The 19,408-nt window shown below is 45.6% G+C and overlaps 1 protein-coding gene across 1 annotated transcript in view; it reads right to left on the bottom strand.

Annotated features, from left to right (window-relative positions):
• Nucleotides 1-19,408, bottom strand: part of LOC126162716 (leucine-rich repeat-containing G-protein coupled receptor 5-like) — a 381,094-nt gene that overhangs the window by 20,324 nt on the left and 341,362 nt on the right. Inside the window, exon 6 of the mRNA XM_049919375.1 lies at nt 17,261-17,519. Coding sequence (XP_049775332.1) covers nt 17,261-17,519 — 259 coding nt within the window. The remainder of the gene's footprint in view (nt 1-17,260; nt 17,520-19,408) is intronic.

The raw sequence follows: 19,408 nt of genomic DNA, 5'->3' as shown, positions 1-19,408 counted from the left end.
TAAACTTTTTTTTTTCTAGTGGTGTTGGCGCTGTCGGCTTAGCTGGGTAGTTATTCGCGATTATGGAAAAGACCGAAACTGAAGAGTGTGGTTAGGTTGGGGTTGATTTGGTGGAAGAGACCAAACAGCGAGATCATCGGTCTCACCGGGTTAGGGAAGGATGGGGAGGTAAGTCGGCTGTGCCCTTTCAGATGGACCATCCCGGCATTTGCCTGAAGCGATTTAGGGAAATCACGGAAGACCTAAATCGGGATGGCCGGACACAGGATTGAACCGTCGTCCTCCTGAATGCGAGTGCAGTGTGCTAACCACTGCGCCACCTCGTTAGGAATTGAAGAGTTCCTAGAGATTCGAGTCTATATGAAAAAGTCTGTGGAAAATCTTTGGATAAAACCGAAACGAAAACTTTTAACAGAAAACTGCGAGTGATACTTCTGTAAGTGAGCGTAGGTGATGAAGAGTTTGGGATTATTTCAAATTTAATGAGACCCTACAGCAGAAAGCAGCTGCTTATGAAAAAAGATATTTAATTGTGAGCTAGCTTTAGCACGTAGGTATGTTAAGTGTGCTTTTGCTATAGCGTATAATAAGTGGAGACCACTACATCGTTCCTTAAGATGTCAGTATGAGTTGTGACCAACACACTGTAAAGGCGCCTACAGTACTTCGCAACTATGTTCGAATGAAATACGGATTTAAACACAAAGAAATCTTGGAAGGAAATCTCACAAGAATAAATAGGCGACTTACTTCATCAGCAGGTAATGTTCTGGCTAAATTTATTAACCATTTTGTTAAAGATGGTAGACTTGAACAAGAAGATTATATGAACGAAAATATACTTATTAATAATAAAGATTTCCTTATTTATGTTTTCCTTTTTTCCTTAGTCCTTTCCTCACGAAATATCAAAAACAATTCTTCCCAAGCTGCAGTTCCGACGCTATATTCCAAGATGCTTGTTTTTTTTTCCAACTTCGTCAATTAGCAGCTCGATGGTAGTGTTTCCGCCCTCGGTTTCACTCATTTTTCGCAACGTCCAACAAAGAAAAATAACAGGAACATGTTGAAAATGCGTCTGGTCACGATGGAAAGTTATGTGAAGGTAGCGTAATCATGGTGGCAAGTGGGCCACAGTTTGACGATCAGGCTCAAGCGCTGGCGCCAGGTAATAAGCCTACAAGCTGCTGTTACCTTACTGGCGGACGTCAATACGTGTTTACAGAGAACGTACCTTCTTCCACCATCCCTTTAGGCTACGTTCACATGACGGAAATTGACGCGCGTTTTCGAATCAAGCGTTTAGACACCTAACATTCAACTTTAAACCGAACGCAGCATTTACGCAGATATCTGCAAACACAGACAAACGCGCACTGACGCGCGGTTAGAAGGATATACAGGGGAGTCACCTAACATTACCGCTGGATATATTTCGTAAACCACATCAAATACTGACGAATCGATTCCACAGACCGAACGTGAGGAGAGGGGCTAGTGTAATTGGTTAATACAAACCATAAAAAAACCACGGAAGTATGTTTTTTAACACAAACCTACGTTTTTTTTTAAATGGAACCCCGTTAGTTTTGTTAGCACATCTGAACATACAGGGTGTTTCAAAAATGACCGGTATATTTGAAACGGCAATAAAAACAAAACGAGCAGCGATAGAAATACACCGTTTGTTGCAATATGCTTGGGACAACAGTACATTTTCAGGCAGACAAACTTTCGAAATTACAGTAGTTACAATTTTCAACAACAGATGGCGCTGCGGTCTGGGAAACTCTATAGTACGATATTTTCCACATATCCACCATGCGTAGCAATAATATGGCGTAGTCTCTGAATGAAATTACCCGAAACCTTTGACAACGTGTCTGGCGGAATGGCTTCACATGCAGATGAGATGTACTGCTTCAGCTGTTCAATTGTTTCTGGATTCTGGCGGTACACCTGGTCTTTCAAGTGTCCCCACAGAAAGAAGTCACAGGGGTTCATGTCTGGCGAATAGGGAGGCCAATCCACGCCGCCTCCTGTATGTTTCGGATAGCCCAAAGCAATCACACGATCATCGAAATATTCATTCAGGAAATTAAAGACGTCGGCCATGCGATGTGGCCGGGCACCATCTTGCATAAACCACGAGGTGTTCGCAGTGTCGTCTAAGGCAGTTTGTACCGCCACAAATTCACAAAGAATGTCCAGATAGCGTGATGCAGTAATCGTTTCGGATCTGAAAAATGTGCCAATGATTCCTTTGGAAGAAATGGCGGCCCAGACCAGTACTTTTTGAGGATGCAGGGACGATGGGACTGCAACATGGGGCTTTTCGGTTCCCCATATGCGCCAGTTCTGTTTATTGACGAAGCCGTCCAGGTAAAAATAAGCTTCGTCAGTAAACCAAATGCTGCCCACATGCATATCGCCATCATCAATCCTGTGCACTATATCGTTAGCGAATGTCTCTCATGCAGCAATGGTAGCGGCGCTGAAGGGTTGCCGCGTTTGAATTTTGTATGGATAGAGGTGTAAACTCTGGCGCATGAGACGATACGTGGACGTTGGCGTCATTTGGACCGCAGCTGCAACACGGCGAACGGAAACCCGAGGCCGCTGTTGGATCACCTGCTGCACTAGCTGCGCGTTGCCCTCTGTGGTTGACGTACGCGGTCGCCCTACCTTTCCAGCATGTTCATCCGTCACGTTCCCAGTCCGTTGAAATTTTTCAAACAGATCCTTTATTGTATCGCTTTTCGGTCCTTTGGTTACATTAAACCTCCGTTGAAAACTTCGTCTTGTTGCAACAACACTGTGTTCTAGGCGGTGGAATTCCAACACCAGAAAAATCCTCTGTTCTAAGGAATAAACCATGTTGTCTACAGCACACTTGCACGTTGTGAACAGCACACGCCTACAGCAGAAAGACGACGTACAGAATGGCGCACCCACAGACTGCGTTGTCTTCTATATCTGTCACATCACTTGCAGCGCCATCTGTTGTTGAAAATTGTAACTACTGTAATTTCGAAAGTTTGTCCGCCTGAAAATGTACTGTTGTCCCAAGCATATTGCAACAAACGGTGTATTTCTATCGCTGCTCGTTTAGTTTTTATTGCCGTTTCAAATATACCGGTCATTTTTGAAACACCCTGTATAAACAAATACGTAATCAGTGCCGTTTGTTGCATTGTAAAATGTTAATTACATCCGGAGATATTGTAACCTAAAGTTGACGCTTGAGTACCACTCCTCCGTTGTTCGATCGTGTGTATCGGAGAGCAACGAATTACGTAGGGATCCAAAGGGAACGGTGATGGACCTTAGGTACAGAAGAGACTGGAACAGCACATTACGTCCACATGCTAACACCTTTTTATTGGTCTTTTTCACTGACGCACATGTACATTACCATGAGGGGTGAGGTACACGTACATACGTGGTTTCCGTTTTCAATTAGGGAGTGGAATAGAGTGTGTCCCGACATGTCAGGCCAATAGATGTTCAATGTGGTGGTCATCATTTGCTGCACACAACTGCAATCTCTGGCGTAATGAATGTCGTACACGCCGCAGTACATCTGGTGTAATGTCGCCGCAGGCTGCCACAATACGTTGTTTCATATCCTCTGGGGTTGTAGGCACATCACGGTACACATTCTCCTTTAACGTATCCCACAGAAAGAAGTCCAGAGGTGTAAGATCGGGAGAACGGGCTGGCCAATTTATGCGTCCTCCACGTCCTATGAAACGCCCGTCGAACATCCTGTCAAGGGTCAGCCTAGTGTTAATTGTGGAATCTGCAGGTACACCATCATGCTGATACCACATACGTCGACGCGTTTCAAGTGGGACATTTTCGAGCAACGTTGGCAGATCATTCTGTAGAAAGCGATGTATGTTGCAGCTGTTTGGGCCCCTGCAGTGAAGTGAGGACCAATGAGATGGTCGCCAATGATTCCGCACCATACATTTACAGTCGACGGTCGCTGTCGCTCTAGCTGTCTGAGCCAGCGAGGATTGTCCACGGACCAGTAATGCATGTTCCGTAGATTCACTGCCCCGTGGTTTGTGAAACCCGCTTCATCGGTAAACAGGTAGAACTGCAACGCATTTTCTGTTAATGCCCATTGACAGAATTGCACTCGATGATTAAAGTCATCACCATGTAATTGCTGATGTAGCGACACATGAAACGGGTGAAAGCGGTGACGATGCAGTATGCGCATGACACTACTTTGACTCAGCCCACCGGCTCTCGCAATGTCCCGTGTACTCATGTGTGGGTTCATGGCAACAGCAGTTAACACACCAACTGCACCCGCTTCTCCTGTGACGGGCCTGTTACGGACCAGTTTGCGTGCTACGACCATACCTGTTGCATACAGTTGGCGGTAGATGTTTTGCAATGTGCGGCACGTTGGATGCTCTCTGTCCGGGTACCGTTCTGCATACACCCTGCAGGCTTCAGCTGCATTTCGTCGACACTCGCCATAGATGAGTATCATCTCCGCTTTTTCAGAGTTCGAATACACCATGGTCACAGTTCCTACAACACTACACTATCACAGACGTCTGGTAACACGGTGTACTACAGTTGGTCTGCGTGCGGAGACGAATGCAGAATAACAATAGCAGCAAGCACTACATGCGGACACTGCGACAGCTAGACCAAACCACAACAGTGCACTACAGCCACACTCGTAAACACGGTCGTCATCGTGAACATGTCCCTGCAGATGCTGCTCGCCGACCGTGGCCCGTGTTTGTTACAACACGCAACTGAAAGTCGGAGGTTTCAAGCGTCAACTTTAGGTTACAATATCTCCGGATGTAATTAACATTTTACAATGCAACAAACGGCACTGATTACGTATTTGTTTATATGTTCAGATGTGCTAACAAAACTAACGGGGTTCCATTTTAAAAAAAACGTAGGTTTGTGTTAAAAAAACATACTTCCGTGCATTTTTGTATGGTTTGTATTAAACAATTACACTAGCCCCTCTCCTCACGTTCGGTCTGTGGAATCGGTTCGTCAGTATTTGATGTGGTTTACGAAATATATCAGCGGTAACGTTAGGTGACTCACCCTGTATAGCGCTCTTGACCGCGAGTTTCCGTCGTATTTTGTGTCTGTTTCTGTCGTGTATGTTTGTTTGTTGGATGTTGCGAAAAATTAGTGTGACCAAATGCAAGAATACTAACTTCGAGCTACTAATTGACGAAGTAGAAAAAAAGACAGGAATTTGGAATGTAGCATTCGAATCGCATAAAAATAAAATTCTGAGACGGCAGGCTTGGGAAGAATTGGTTCTGATCTTCTGCGAGGGAAATGAGTCCGCAAAAAGTATAGGTAAGAAAAACTTTATTCGTTAACAAGTACACTTTCGTTCATATCATACGGTCTGCATATTCAAGTCTGCCTTCATTAGCTAAATAGTCGGTAAATTTAGCCCGAAAGTTAACCATTGATGACGTAGGTCATCCATTTATACGTGTGAGATTTCCTTCTAAAATTTCTTCTTTTTTTTAAATTCACCTCTTATTCCAACATAATTCTGAAGTAATGTACTCGCCTTTAGAATGTGATCGGCGCAATCCAGACTTATAACTAAGGGGCGATGTACTATTCTCCACTTATGTACATGCCAAAAGTACACTTAACAGTCCGCCGCTCGTGGTCTCGCGGCAGCGTTCTCGCTTCCCGAGCACGGGGTCCCGGGTTCGATTCCCGGCGGGGTCAGGGATTTTCACCTGCCTCGAGATGACTGGGTGTTTGTGTTGTCCTCATCATTTCATCATCATCCAGGAAAGTGGCGAAATTGGACTGAGCAAAGATTGGGAAATTGTACGGGCGCTGATAACCACGCAGTTGAGCGCCCCACAAACCAAACATCATCATCATCATCATACACTTAACATACCTACTCACTAAAGTTAGCTGGTTGTTAAATAATAGTTCGTTCATGAGTCAGCTGCTTCATGCTGTAAAGTCTCATTAAAATTTCTATCGGCCAAAATGCTTCATCACCTATGATCACGTAAGGTCTTCCGTTAAAGATTTTTGTTTCAGTATGCCCTGTGATTTTCCAGTGAGTTTTCCTTATACACTCCTGGAAATTGAAATAAGAACACCGTGAATTCATTGTCCCAGGAAGGCGAAACTTTATTGACACATTCCTGGGGTCAGATACATCACATGATCACACTGACAGAACCACAGGCACATAGACACAGGCAACAGAGCATGCACAATGTCGGCACTAGTACAGTGTATATCCACCTTTCGCAGCAATGCAGGCTGCTATTCTCCCATGGAGACGATCGTAGAGATGCTGGATGTAGTCCTGTGGAACGGCTTGCCATGCCATTTCCACCTGGCGCCTCAGTTGGACCAGCGTTCGTGCTGGACGTGCAGACCGCGTGAGACGACGCTTCATCCAGTCCCAAACATGCTCAATGGGGGACAGATCCGGAGATCTTGCTGGCCAGGGTAGTTGACTTACATCTTCTAGAGCACGTTGGGTGGCACGGGATACATGCGGACGTGCATTGTCCTGTTGAAACAGCAAGTTCCCTTGCCGGTCTAGGAATGGTAGAACGATGGGTTCGATGACGGTTTGGATGTACCGTGCACTATTCAGTGTCCCCTCGACGATCACCAGTGGTGTACGGCCAGTGTAGGAGATCGCTCCCCACACCATGATGCCGGGTGTTGGCCCTGTGTGCCTCGGTCGTATGCAGTCCTGATTGTGGCGCTCACCTGCACGGCGCCAAACACGCATACGACCATCATTGGCACCAAGGCAGAAGCGACTCTCATCGCTGAAGACGACACGTTTCCATTCGTCCCTCCATTCACGCCTGTCGCGACACCACTGGAGGCGGGCTGCACGATGTTGGGTCGTGAGCGGAAGACGGCCTAACGGTGTGCGGGACCGTAGCCCAGCTTCATGGAGACGGTTGCGAATGGTCCTCGCCGATACCCCAGGAGCAACAGTGTCCCTAATTTGCTGGGAAGTGGCGGTGCGGTCCCCTACGGCACTGCGTAGGATCCTACGGTCTTGGCGTGCATCCGTGCGTCGCTGCGGTCCGGTCCCAGGTCGACGGGCACGTGCACCTTCCGCCGACCACTGGCGACAACATCGATGTACTGTGGAGACCTCACGCCCCACGTGTTGAGCAATTCGGCGGTACGTCCACCCGGCCTCCCGCATGCCCACTATACGCCCTCGCTCAAAGTCCGTCAACTGCACATACGGTTCACGTCCACGCTGTCGCGGCATGCTACCAGTGTTAAAGACTGCGATGGAGCCCCGTATGCCACGGCAAACTGGCTGTCACTGACGGCGGCGGTGCACAAATGCTGCGCAGCTAGCGCCATTCGACGGCCAACACCGCGGTTCCTGGTGTGTCCGCTGTGCCGTGCGTGTGATCATTGCTTGTACAGCCCTCTCGCAGTGTCCGGAGCAAGTATGGTGGGTCTGACACACCGGTGTCAATGTGTTCTTTTTTCCATTTCCAGGAGTGTATTTAGCGCCTAGTGGTAGTTTCACTGTCCTTCTGCATTTTTCCATAGATGCTCACTTGAACATTCGACCAGCTTCGCCGTTTTCGAGGTATTCGTTCACAGGCTCTGCATAACAATAATCTGGCTTTCGTCAAAATTGCATACCTCTCAAAGGATTTCCCCATTTGCAGCCCATATCTCTGCTAGTGTGCTGATATTCTTGAGTGAATATCGCACGAATTTGCCGATCAGCACTGCCTTCCTTCAAGAAACCTGTTCGATGTATGATCTTGCGTTAAGAATACTACAGTATATGAAGTAGCACGTAGTTAACGACTTTCATCATTAATGTAATAGGGTAAAATTACGCAAAAAATGTACCGTGTGTAGTGTACGGTAACGGCAGCTTCGGAATTTGGTCGCTGTACGCGCCAAGCCGACAGCCATGCCACGTCAGAAGATGACATCGTTGGGCCACCAGATTTGACACAGAATACATAATAACATTGTTAATACGAAAAAAACTTATTGCTATTATAATTTAGTTCGGTTCATGTCTGTAATCCTTTGAAGTCAGTCGTTCGATGGAAATGTATACCATAGTATGTGTATTGTGAAGAACTGTCAATAAACCAACGGAGAAGATAATTATTGCAAAAGAAAAAAACCTGCTGATGAAGGTTTTTTATTTTGGACGTGTGCATGCTTCAAGTTGATGTCAAAACTAAATCAAGATCACATTCGGCAAAAAGGAAACATCAAGAGTTAAATATGAAACTTCCTGGCAGATTAAAACTGTGTGCTGGACCGAGACTCGAACTCGAGACCTTTGCCTTTCGCGGGCAAGTGCTCTACCATCTGAGCTACCCAAGCACTACTCACGCCCCGCCCTCATAGCTTTACTTCCGCCAGTACCTCGTCTCCTACCTTCCAAACTTCACAGAAGTTCGAGTCTCGGTCCGGCACACAGTTTTAATCTGCGAGGAAGTTCCATATCTGCGCACACTCCGCTACAGAGTGAAAATCTCATTCTGGAAACATTCCCCAGGCTGTGGCTAAGCCATGTCTCCGCAATATCCTTTTTTTTTTTTGGAGTGCTAGTTCTGCAAGGTTCGCAGGAGAGCTTCTGTAAAGTTTGGAAGGTAGGAGACGAGGTACTGGCGGAAGTAAAGCTGTGAGGGGGGGGGGGGGGGGGGAGGGGGACATGAGTCGTGCTTGGGTAGCTCAGTGGTAGAGCACTTGCCTGCGAAAGGCAAAGGTCCCGAGTTCGAGTCTCGATCCGCATACAGTTTTAATCTGGCAGGAAGTTTCATATCAGCGCACACTCCGTTGCAGAGTGAAAATCTCATTCTGGTAAGGGTTAAATAATACGCAAGCATGAAACATTGGACAATCATATGACTACTCAGTTTTTTTTTTGCTTAAAGACGTGATTAATATCGTCTTATGATTGTGAGTGAGTTTTATTTTTTGGAACTAGTGGGAGTAGTTAATACGAAAGTTATTGGAAGTTAATAGCGAAAAGTGAAATAAACACATCAAAAAAGTTTTGCATCATCTCGGTTCCGAGAGTTCTGGATCCAGTACAGAAAACTGGAATAGAGATCAACATAAACATCATTTCCGCCCTTTTTATTGCTCATGAAAACCACACATTGCGTGTTGTACCACCACACAGCGAGACCTTCAAAGGCGGTGGTCCAGATTGCTGTACACTCTGGTACCTGTAATACCCAGTAGCACGTCCTCTTCCATTGATGCATGCCTGTATTCGTCGCGGCATATTATCCACAAGTTCGTCAAGGCACTGTTTGTTCAGATTGTCCCATTCTTCAACGGCAATTCGGCGTAGACCCCTCAGAGTGGTTTGTGGGTCATGTTGTCCATAAACAGCCCTTTTCAATCTATCCCACGTACGTTCGATAGGGTTCATGTCTGAGAACATGCTGGCCACTCTAGTCGGGCGATGTCGTTATCATGAAGGAAGTCATTCACAAGATGTGGACGAGGGGGGTGCAAATTGTTGTCCATGAAGATGAATGCCTCGCCCATATGCTGCTGATATAGTTGCACTGTCGGTCGGAGGATAGCATTCATGTATCATACAGTCGTTACAGCACCTTCCATAACCACTAGTGGCGTACGTCGGCCCTACATAATGCCACCCCAAAACAACAGGGAACCTCCATCTAGCTGCACTCTCTGGACAGTGTGTCTAAGGCGTTCAGCCTGACCGGGTTGCCTCCAAACACGTCTCCGACGATTATCTGGTTGAAGGCATATGCGGCATTCATCGGTGAAGAGAACGAGATGCCAATCCTGAGCAGTCCATTTGGCATGCTGTTGGGCGCATCTGTACCACGCTGTATGGTGTCGTGGTTGCAAAGATGGACCTCGCCATGGACGTCAGTAGTGAATTGGCACATCATACAGCCTATTGCGCACAGTTTCAGTTGTAACACGACATCCTGTGGCAAGCATATTCAACATGATGGCGTTCCTCCGAGCCATAATCTGTAGGTAGCGGGCATTCACTGCAGTAGTAGCCCCTGGGCGACCTGAGCGGGGCATGTCATCGACAGTTCCTGTCTCTCTGTATCTCCTCCATGTCCAAACAACATCGCTTTGGTTCACTGTGAGATGCCTGGACACTTAATTGTTGAGAGACTTTCCTGGCACAAAGTAACAATTCGGATGCGATCGAATCGCGGTATTGACCGTCTAGGCATGGTTGAACTACAGACAACACGAGCTGTGTTCCTCCTTTCTGGTGGAATGACTGGAACTGATCAGCTGTCGGACGCCCTCCATCTGATAGACGCTACTCATGCGTGGTTGTTTTCATCTTTGGGTGGGTTTAGTGACATCTCTGAACAGTCAAAGGGACTGTGTCTATGATACAATGTCCACAGCAACGTTTATCTTCAGGAGTTCTGAGAACCGGGGTGATGCAAAAAATTTTTTGATGTGTAGTTTGACGGTTACGTTACGTAAATCAGAGATATGCTTAATACTATTGTGTGCTTGACTGTTTAGTAATACGCAGGAGCATTTCTGGTTGCCCTGACAACAGAAACTAGCTGTTATATATCCGAATTCGAGAAGTAGATTGAAACTGATCTTCAAAACATGAATCTTTACAAGAGCAAAAGCTATTAGTGCTCGTTTGTCTTTTTGAAAACACGCACCTGCAAAACAGAGAGAATAATTCTTTGGAAGAGATGACATTAAATATCGGCCCATTCAATATAACTGATAGCATAGTCGGACTGATCTATGGATACATTTCTGTGGCCAGTACGTGTCTAGGTGTCCACGCATCGTACTAGGGCGATCCCCTATTCATGTCTGCTCTGCTTATGTGCTTTTGCTACCGTGTCATGTGCCCTCAATGCCAACAGGCAGCTTACAGCGTCGTGTTGGGCTGTGGCTATAATGTATACATCATATAATAAATGTGTACATCATATAATAAATGTATGACACTTAGTGTGCATCTCAGTTGTAACGTTACAGTTAAGATAGTTAAGATAACGCCCTTGTAGCCCCTAAATTGATAAGATCCATTTGCGTAGTAACCTTCTACGGACATGCATAGATACGAGGCGTGATTTTTAAGTAAGTACCGTTTTGCCACACTGCGGCCGCAGCGCTGTGGTCGGCGTTCTGCGCATGCGCACTGGGTACCTACATCTGTTGTCTACGCACTGACGCCATTACAGTCTGATACTTCCTTGTTTACGTTGTGTACTGAGTGTTTAAGATGCCTCCGATAATCGTGAGTCGTGCCGACTGTGAGGTACGGGCTGTTATAAGATTTCTTAGTGCTAAAGGCCTAAAAGCGATCGATATTCATCGTGATATCTGTGCAGTTTACAGAGAAAATATTATGAGTGATGGAATGATAAGAAAGTTGGTGAGAGCATTTAAAGATGGCCGCACAAATGTGCATGATGAACAATGGAGTGGGCGTCCTTGGGTCGTTAATGAAAGTTTGGTGCAGGAAGTGGACAATAAGGTGAGATAAAACAGACGCTTTACGATTTCCTCCTTGCAGGATGACTTTCCTAATGTTTGTCGTAGTGTTTTGTATGGCATTGTGACTGAGCACTTGCATTACTGAAAACTGTGCACACGTTGGGTACCGAAAATGCTGACGGATGTGCACAAAACCAAACATTTAGACAGTGCATTGACTTTCCTTGAACGGTACTACAATGACGGTGATGATTTCTTAAGCCAAATTGTAATGGGCGATGAAACATGGGTGGCCTACGTCACACCAGAATCAAAGCAAGAGTCCATGGAATGGCGGCATACAGATTCACCCAGAAAAGTGAAGTTTAAGCAAACAATTTCTGTCCGGAAAATCATGTGCACAGTTTTTTGGGACAGAAAAGGAGTATTGCTTGTGGAATTTGTGCCTCATAATGAGACAATCAATGCAGCAGCTTACTTTAAGGCATTGCACAATCTGCGCCGTTCAATTCAGAACAAAAGATGTGGCAAGTTGAGCAAGGGCATCGTTTTGCTGCAAGACAATGCCCGTCCACATGTGGCGAATCAGACCAAAGATCTCATCACATCTTTTCGATGGGCAACTCTAGATCATCCTCCATACAGCCCCAATCTTACGCCCAGTGACTTCCATCTGTTCTTGCACTTGAAGAAACACCTGGGCGGTCAACGTCTTCAAGACGATGACGAAGTCAAAACAGTGGTGATGCAGTGGTTAACAAGTCAGGTGGCGGACTTCTATGAAGAGAGTATTCAAAAACTGGTACAACGTTATGACAAGTGCCTCAATATTGACGGAAATTATGTAGAAAAGTAGATTAAGGTACAGGCTTTCATATAAAAATAAAATTATTGAGATATCTTAGCACGTCTTTTTTTAATTTCAAAATGGTACGTACTTAAAAAACACGCCTCATAAATGAAAAAAAGACATGAAATAAATAAAAACAGTAATCAGGCTTCAAACACTGCACACAATATTGGAAGACCGCGACGCAAGCCACTATGCCACCAGTTGGGCTGAGCTTGTTGCACACTAAAAGGCGTGTAAATTACGTGGAAAAGTGACAGTCGTTTTATCAGAAATGGTCGAATATCTAGAGATGAACCGAGACACGTGTTCCTTTATTTTGGTTCCGTTCCACCGAGCGAAGTTTCTCGGAAATCGGATTATGGCACTTGCCGTTTCTCCTCGCTAGCCTTAAGCCGTCGGCACACGGACCATGCATCCGAGCGTTGAGCGTGCCGAGTTTCTGACGTCATAGCGTGGAGTAGCACGTTTTGGAGTCTTTCCGAACGTGCAGAGCAACATCTGGCATGTCAGATATTCTGAGCGTGCGTCTGAGCGTTGACCAATGAGACGGCACATTGGCACCTACGTCACATGCACGCCGTCTCCCTTCAGTACAGAGTTGTGAGGCGCCATATTGGTATTCATTTCAAGCCTATATGTATATATGCTGTTTCTGAGCACCAACAAATAGAGAATCACTGGAAAACCCGTTGTTAGTTGTGTGATTCGTTTCAATAAAATAATGAGAAACATCATATTCGTGGCAAAAGAATTATTGTAACTTGCGTATTATGAGAGTAGGCTACTTGAAGGCAGCGACACACTGAAGATCCACCCAAAACGCATTGTTCTTGGTACAATTTGTTATAAGGAAATTTCAATTAGTGACATAATTAGCTACGATTAACCATTTTAGCACAAGGTGACACATATGGTTAAGTTCAAATAGCGCATTGTTCGTTTAGCATAATGAGTAGAGTCTCCATCCCGAAGATAGTTTTTGCTGGCTCGGTGGATTGCATCTTAACACGTCCAAATTTTTTTTTTACTAACATTCGCGTTTTTATCAGGTTCTGATACTTTATTATTAGTTTAATATAAGCATATGCTAAAATATTTGATGTTATGATGTTTTTGAGGGGTGACTTTGTTCGATTGGCTTAATTTACAGGACAGCTTGCACTAGTTGTATAAAGATATTTTGCTCCTTTTTCTGTTACGCTTCGTAATTCGTATGTTGCAAAGATTCTGCTACTGGGTAGGAACAGTGATCAAGTAAGACTGACCTTGGGGTTTTACTGAATTGTGGGAATGATGAAATAATGTTTATCTTATGCGGAGAAGTATTCCAAATTTGTACCGCACTGTTTGTAATGGAACTTTTATAAACTTGTGTCCTTATTGATTGGACACAGTATTTTCCTTTTCGTGGACGATGGAGGAAATGTGCGTTTTAATAGACCTAACGTGGGAATTTTACGTGCGCCCGTTGAGTAAACAGTGTGATTTACGAACTAGAAACATCCCTCAACTGCCATTGGAGTGCGTTGCGATCACGTATACCACGTTGGGGCCCACGTACCGTATGCACAAGTGACATCGTTCCTGAGCGTTCAGCAGCACAGCACGTTGAACTTGCCACGCTCAACGTTAACGTTCGACAGCACAGTCCGTCTGCCGACGGCTTTAAGCTAAGAGGAATGGTGGTACAGTGACACTGTATGCATTAGAGTCTGAGATGAAGCGGAAATATTGCTAGTGCAAATGAGATGAGTGGAGAACACCTTCTGACCAGTACTGGAGTTGTTAAGGGGAGCCGGAGGTGCCTATGCTGCCCATGTTAAAATCGCTAAGTTTGAGGAACGTTTATGAATAAACTACCAAATAGAAAAATTTGAATTTTTTTTACATATAGAGTGGTTTAGTATTGCAGTTATGACAGAGGGATTTTGGAGTATCTTTTCTAGTTTCCTTCCAATTATTTTTTTTATTAATGACCCAATTTTTTTTACAAATAATTGCTTTATAATTAAACTGAAATGAAACTACTGAACATATTACCAAATGGCTGTGTTACAATGTAAGTTTGACCACTAGGAGTGCTGTATAAAAATTTCATCTCTCTAGCTTGAGTGGATTTTGAGAAAATGTTCCTTATATTCGAAAAATTCTAATTTACAGGAAATGGCTATCAAAGTTTCCCAATATATTCCTGCAGTATAGGATGGATTATCAGTGTCTTCTTCTTCATCCTCCAAAAGCTTCCTCTTCTGTCTTCTTTTCTGGCCTGTTGTTCCATCCTTCTTTCTGCTCCCCTTATCCTTTCTCTGTCAATATTTCTTAGTGCTTGTACAGTGTTCACCCCAGCTGTAAATCCTAATGCCTTCAGAACTTCACACTTTACTCTGTTCCCTTGGTTGTAGGTTGCTATTGCATCATAAATGCCAAAGTGCAGTGTTTTTATGCTTACAAACACCCTTTTAGGAATCACTTTCCAAATCAAATTGTTTACGCTCTCATTAGGATTCTGTTCAACAATGGTTCAAATGGCTCTGAGCACTATGGGACTTAACATCTATGGTCATCAGTCCCCTAGAACTTAGAACTACTTAAACCTAACTAACCTAAGGACAGCACACAACACCCAGCCATCACGAGGCAGAGAAAATCCCTGACCCCGCCGGGAATCGAACCCGGGAACCCGGGCGTGGGAAGCGAGAACGCTACCGCTAGGATTCTGTGTCTTTCCGTGTAGACATTTGTGTAACAATTCTGGCTGTGCTAAGTCATGAAAAATTGGTTTTATTGCATTTATCACAGCTGCTGGCAAACCATGTTTGTGATCATAGTCCTTTTTTGCATTATATTTGCACCAGGAATCTTTTGGGCACAGGCTGTGTTGAGGGTATTCATTGGAAGAGGCAGTATGAAGGAACAATGCCCACACTGCTTTTCGCATGTCACTAACATTACTAGTATTTTGCCTTATAGCATACTCATAGTATCTCTGTAGACGTTCAATCACATCATCAGTAAGCCTGCCTCTCCCTCCTATTGTCTTTCCATCACTGAGCTTACTTGAACCCAAAGTTTGTTTGAACCTTCGAAGCCGTGCACCCGTATGCTTTTGCACATGCCCAATGCATTCCAACTTTTCAACTACAAATTCATTTCCATATGGTTTCAGTTCCTCTATAGTCTAGAAACCTTTGGAGTCACCATCCCCAAGGTAGTATTTGCTAGAAGATGTCACGGGCTATGGCCGGCCATGTGTTGCTTAGCAGAAGAACGCACTGTTTCAGTAATTGTAGTTTCGCAACTTGGTATTAGTGTTAATTTTCTTTTCCCTACTTTTTTTTTTTCTTTATTGAATTTCAATTCCTCCCGAAGGGGGCGGGCTGGCAGCAGCTTAGTACGCCGCTCTGCAGCCTACAGATTTAGTGACAAAGATCAGGAGAACAAATAATAATAAAAAAACAGGCGATAAAATCGGGGAATTAGAGAGTATCAAGGCGAAAAGAAATCGTGGAACTGAAAACAAACAACAGAGGGATGATGATGCTAATAAAAATACATACGGAGCAGACAGGGAAAACAATAGACAATTAAAAAAACACGGCGACAGTCTGGATTCTGTTTGCAAAAGACATAAAATTCACACCCAGCGACAGCATGGTTTCCGTTCGCAACACGAGAAAGACAAACAACACTGAATAGTCACTGGAACACTGCACGAAAAAGTTGGCAAATTGGACACCACAGTCGAGAGCAGGTGGGGGGAAACTGGACAGAAGAGGGGAAAACAAAAAAGGGGGGAAAGGAGAGTAAAAGCGCAGGGGGGGAACCGGGAAAGGAGCTGATGGAGGATGAGGACCCACAAGAGGGGTGGGGGGCAGACGTGGCAGGGAGGGGGGTAGGCAGAGGAGGGGAATACAAAAGGACTGGGGGGGGAGTAGGGAGGTAGGGAGAGGTTTAGTGGGGAGGAAACAGGACGGAAGGGGGGGAGAAGAGGGAGCCCAGGGAAAGGACAGAGGAAAGGAGGGGGAGGGAGGATCAGAGTTGATAGGAAGGATAAATGGAGGGAGAGAGGGCATCATCCGGGAGGGGGAGTTGACGGAAGCCACCTTGGGAAAGGAGATGGAGGGTGTAGAGATGGAGGGTAGGGGGGACACAACGGTGAAGACGTGGCAGGGGGCGGGGATGGGAGAGGAGAGGAGCAACCAGGGGGTGAGGGGGTTCAAGACGGCGGGAGGTGTAGAGGAGGCGGATATGTTCGAGGAATAGGAGCAGATGGGGGAAAGGAATGAGATCATAGAGGATCCGCGTGGGGGACGGGAGGCGGATACGGAAGGCGAGGCGGAGTGCATGATGCTCAAGGATCTGGAGGGACTGATAGAATTTGGGGGGGGGGGGGCAGACTTTTCCCTACGTTCTTCCTCTTCTTATATACACGGTTACTAAAACGTGCCATCGTAACCAGAACAACGCTTTACACAAGAAGTATAATACTACCAACAACAGGCGCAAGACTGAACTAATTCGAAACGGTAAACAGCAAAGAGACGATGTTCCGCGATCTTAGCGCTTCCTTTGTCACAGAAAACAACGTAGCCAACCCTTGCACACTCGCTGTATGCGTAACATAAGGCGCTGTATGCGTAACAGGCCGAGAAAATCCCAAGCAGTTCGCCAGGAAGTCACGAGAGGGTGTTAGTTGCATTCAGCGGCCGGCCATTTCCTCTGCAGGCGTGGGGGAAAATGGTAATAACTCCACTTCTAGGGCGAGTAGAACAATAATTCAAAGTTTGCATTAAAGAGGAATGTTCCAATTAATTTTCGGTAGAAAAAAAAAATCGTAATTTTTTGGATTTGACCACCTCCGGCTCCCCTTAACAGTGTTGAGGCATAGGAGACAGAGGCCGGAGCTCGGCTGACCTGCTGCAGCTGCGGGACGTCGTGGAACAGCTTGGCGGGCAGCTGCGCCAGCCCGTTGAGCGACAGGTCGACGGCGACGAGCTGCGGCAGCGACGAGAAGGCGTCCTCGGGCAGGCGGCGCAGCGAGCAGTTGAACAGGTCGAGCGAGTGCAGGCTGGGCGAGGCGAGCAGCGGGCCGCGCTCCGGCGCCTGCAGCGCGTTGCCGCTCAGGTTGAGCAGCCCCAGGCTCGGCAGGCTCGAGAAGACCGCCGGCTCCAGCCTGCGCACACGCGCCCTCTCACTCACATTACAACTCGATGGGAACGTTGACCACCCCTCATGCCCATTGTTTGGCAAAACTGAGTTACCTATCGTTTTGTACCTTAGACATCAAGTCAATGATAATATAGAAAAACTCCATGTTGTTATGGAGCCATGATACCAATTAAACTGCAGAGAAAATCCACATGTACGAAAGATATGGAGTGCCTAAAAATTTTAAGTTGTCAGCACTGTTGTAAACAGAGGGAGTAACGAATATTGCCCCTCACTCTTTGGTTTAATCGACTTCTATTCTTATGGCTGCTATGCTGGTATGCCGTCAGAATGGTGAAGCTAATGCCAAATGTCAGAAAATAATGAGGAAAAAGAATAATGAAGTGGAGTTACCGAAATAAACAGCAACAAAGAGAGAAAGAGTAAAAATTGAAGTATGCATAAGTTGGAAAGGGAATAGAGGGCAACCAAAACAGCATAGCTAAGACGTCTAACCTGAAACTTAGTACTGCTTCAAAATTAAGGTTTAGTTATCACTGCTACAAGAGCAGCAACAATTAAGTTAATAGTGCACAAGAGGTGTGCTGATAAATTCTTTGAGAAATTACATGCAGTTAAAGAGAAAACTGAAACAATTTATACCGTTGCAGGTCTCACGTTTGATTTTTATGAAGAACCTATAACTGCCTCAGATACCAATACAAGACACATTTTACTTGCGCCAGCTTTCTGTAAATGCCATTAATGTGCATGATGTATGGAGTGGTAGAGCCAGGTTTTACCTCTTTCATGCCGCCACAGTGGCCGAGCAGTTCTAGGTGCTTCAGTCCGGAACCGCACGACTGCTACGGTCGCAGGTTCGAATCCTGCCTGGGGCATGGATGTGTGTGGTGTCCTTAGGTTAGTTAGGTTTAAGTAGTTCTACGTTCTAGGGGACTGATGACCTCAGGTGTTAAGCCCCATAGTGCTCAGAGCCATTTGAACCATTTTTGAACCTCTTTCATGAAGGAATAGCGCAAAGAAACCCTACTGAAGTCGTCCATTTCTTTTTGGTTATATAAATCAAAATGTTGTACAATATACCTTCACATCTTCTCTGACTCTTGTGGACGCCAAAATAAAAGCCATGCAGTGATGATATTTTGTTTAATGCTTGTGGCACAGAAAGAATGCTATTTCCGTTCAAACTCAAGGAACGGCTACGCAAAGAAATAAGAAACATCACTTACACGTAACACAATTCATGCAGTTCTCCTAATCCAATGGTTCAAATAGCTCTAAGCACCATGGGACCTAATATCTGAGGTCATCTGTCCCCTAGACTTACAACTACTTAAACCTAACTAAGCTAAGGACATCACACACATCCATCCCCGAGGCAGGATTCGAACCTGCGACTGTAACCGCAGTGCGGTTCCGAACTGAAGGACCTAGAACCGCTAGGCCACAGCGGCCGGCTTCTCCTAATCACATGAAAGTCTTGGTGTTGTTAAAGTTAGATGATTCACTGATGGAGCAGAAGAGCACACATTCCAGCTGGCTGATCCGTCTCTAATTCCATCAAGTCCCGTAAGTCAGGCTTATCACGATCATGTGCCTATAAATGAGAAGAAAATTCCCACCAAAAGATGTTCGAGCGGGGTGGCGCAGTGGACTCGCATTCGGGAGGACGACGGTTCAATCCCGCGTCCGGCCATCCTGATTTAGGTTTTCCGTGATTTCCCTAAATCACTCCAGGCAAATGCCGGGATGGTTCCTCTGAAAGGGCACGGCCGACTTCCTTCCCAATCCTTCCCTAATCCGATGAGACCGATGACCACGCTGTCTGGTCTCCTTCCCCAAACCAACCAACCAAAAGATGAAATCATCCAGAACTTCTACTCTGAGATAAGC

This window comes from Schistocerca cancellata, chromosome 2 (genome assembly GCF_023864275.1).
Source record: "Schistocerca cancellata isolate TAMUIC-IGC-003103 chromosome 2, iqSchCanc2.1, whole genome shotgun sequence".
Classification (NCBI taxonomy): domain Eukaryota; kingdom Metazoa; phylum Arthropoda; class Insecta; order Orthoptera; family Acrididae; genus Schistocerca; species Schistocerca cancellata.
This window is presented reverse-complemented; position numbering and strand designations above follow the sequence as displayed.